Here is an 879-nt window from a genome sequence, read left to right as displayed (position 1 = left end):
GTGAGACTGTTTAAGAAGTATATTTCGTAAATTAATAAGAACACATAGAAACTAAACACACGACAGGTGTAATAACTGGAATGCTTATCTGTTAAAACTCAGGGTAACAAGATCCCTACCGGCCAGATTTGATGTAGTCAGTGGTGGTCAAACGATGGAAGTGAGCGGCTCAGGAAGGGTACTCACCGACAACGTTGAGCTGCACGAAGTGACTCATCTTGGGCTCGGTGCCGACCTGGCACTCGTACAGTCCGGCGTCGCGCGCCTGCACGTACTTTACCTGCCGACACACGCATTCGTCGTCACATCAGGCGCCATACCACGCCTAACAGCGTTGGCATATTTCGAAATCCTAACTAGTAATGTCTATTCTATTTACGAAACGCCGCAGTTTGCACGCTTCTTCTACCATAAATATTAAAATGAGGTAAAAAAGTTTTTACTTAGTATTTCAAGGTGAAGAAAATAGGGAGACCTGCAGAGTCCAGGTGTCGGTAGCCTCGACGAGGAAGGCCTGGAAGCGCTCGTCGGCGATGAACGTGAAGCGGTCGACGGTGAGGATGTGTGCGTCGCGGCGCCGGATCCACGACACCGACTTGTTGCTCAGCTGCCGGATCTGGGCGACATTGTACCACTGCCTGATCTACGCACTCCTCATAACAACTCCTTATGTTAGGAAGCAATTAATCTCAAAGGAGTATTGAAGTCGCCTTACAAAAATAATAATAGTAACATTGGATTGGAGAAATCGCACCTTGCACGGTAGGTAGGCGTGAGTGCCGAGCTGGGCGGTTATGTTGTTGGGCGCTGTGGGGTCGAAGTAGGGCCCCGTGTAGAGGCCCACGTAGCGCTTGGCGAGGCGCGTGCCCCCGCCCCGTG

General features: G+C 50.6%; 1 protein-coding gene across 1 annotated transcript in view; it reads right to left on the bottom strand.

The window, feature by feature from the left end:
• LOC106106471 (lachesin-like) overlaps window positions 1-877 on the bottom strand; it is a gene marked incomplete at its 5' end in the record, with an annotated part of 2,142 nt that extends 1,265 nt beyond the window's left edge. The window contains 3 exons of the mRNA XM_013287050.1: window positions 179-280; window positions 476-616; window positions 755-877. Of these exons, the coding sequence (XP_013142504.1) occupies window positions 179-280; window positions 476-616; window positions 755-877 (366 nt within the window). The remainder of the gene's footprint in view (window positions 1-178; window positions 281-475; window positions 617-754) is intronic.
• Between the last annotated feature and the right edge of the window lie 2 nt (window positions 878-879).

The sequence above is a fragment of the Papilio polytes genome, unplaced genomic scaffold, assembly GCF_000836215.1.
Source record: "Papilio polytes unplaced genomic scaffold, Ppol_1.0 DF822178.1, whole genome shotgun sequence".
NCBI lineage: Eukaryota > Metazoa > Arthropoda > Insecta > Lepidoptera > Papilionidae > Papilio > Papilio polytes.
The sequence above is the reverse complement of the archived record's forward strand: the minus strand, read 5'-3'. Positions and strand labels throughout refer to the sequence as shown.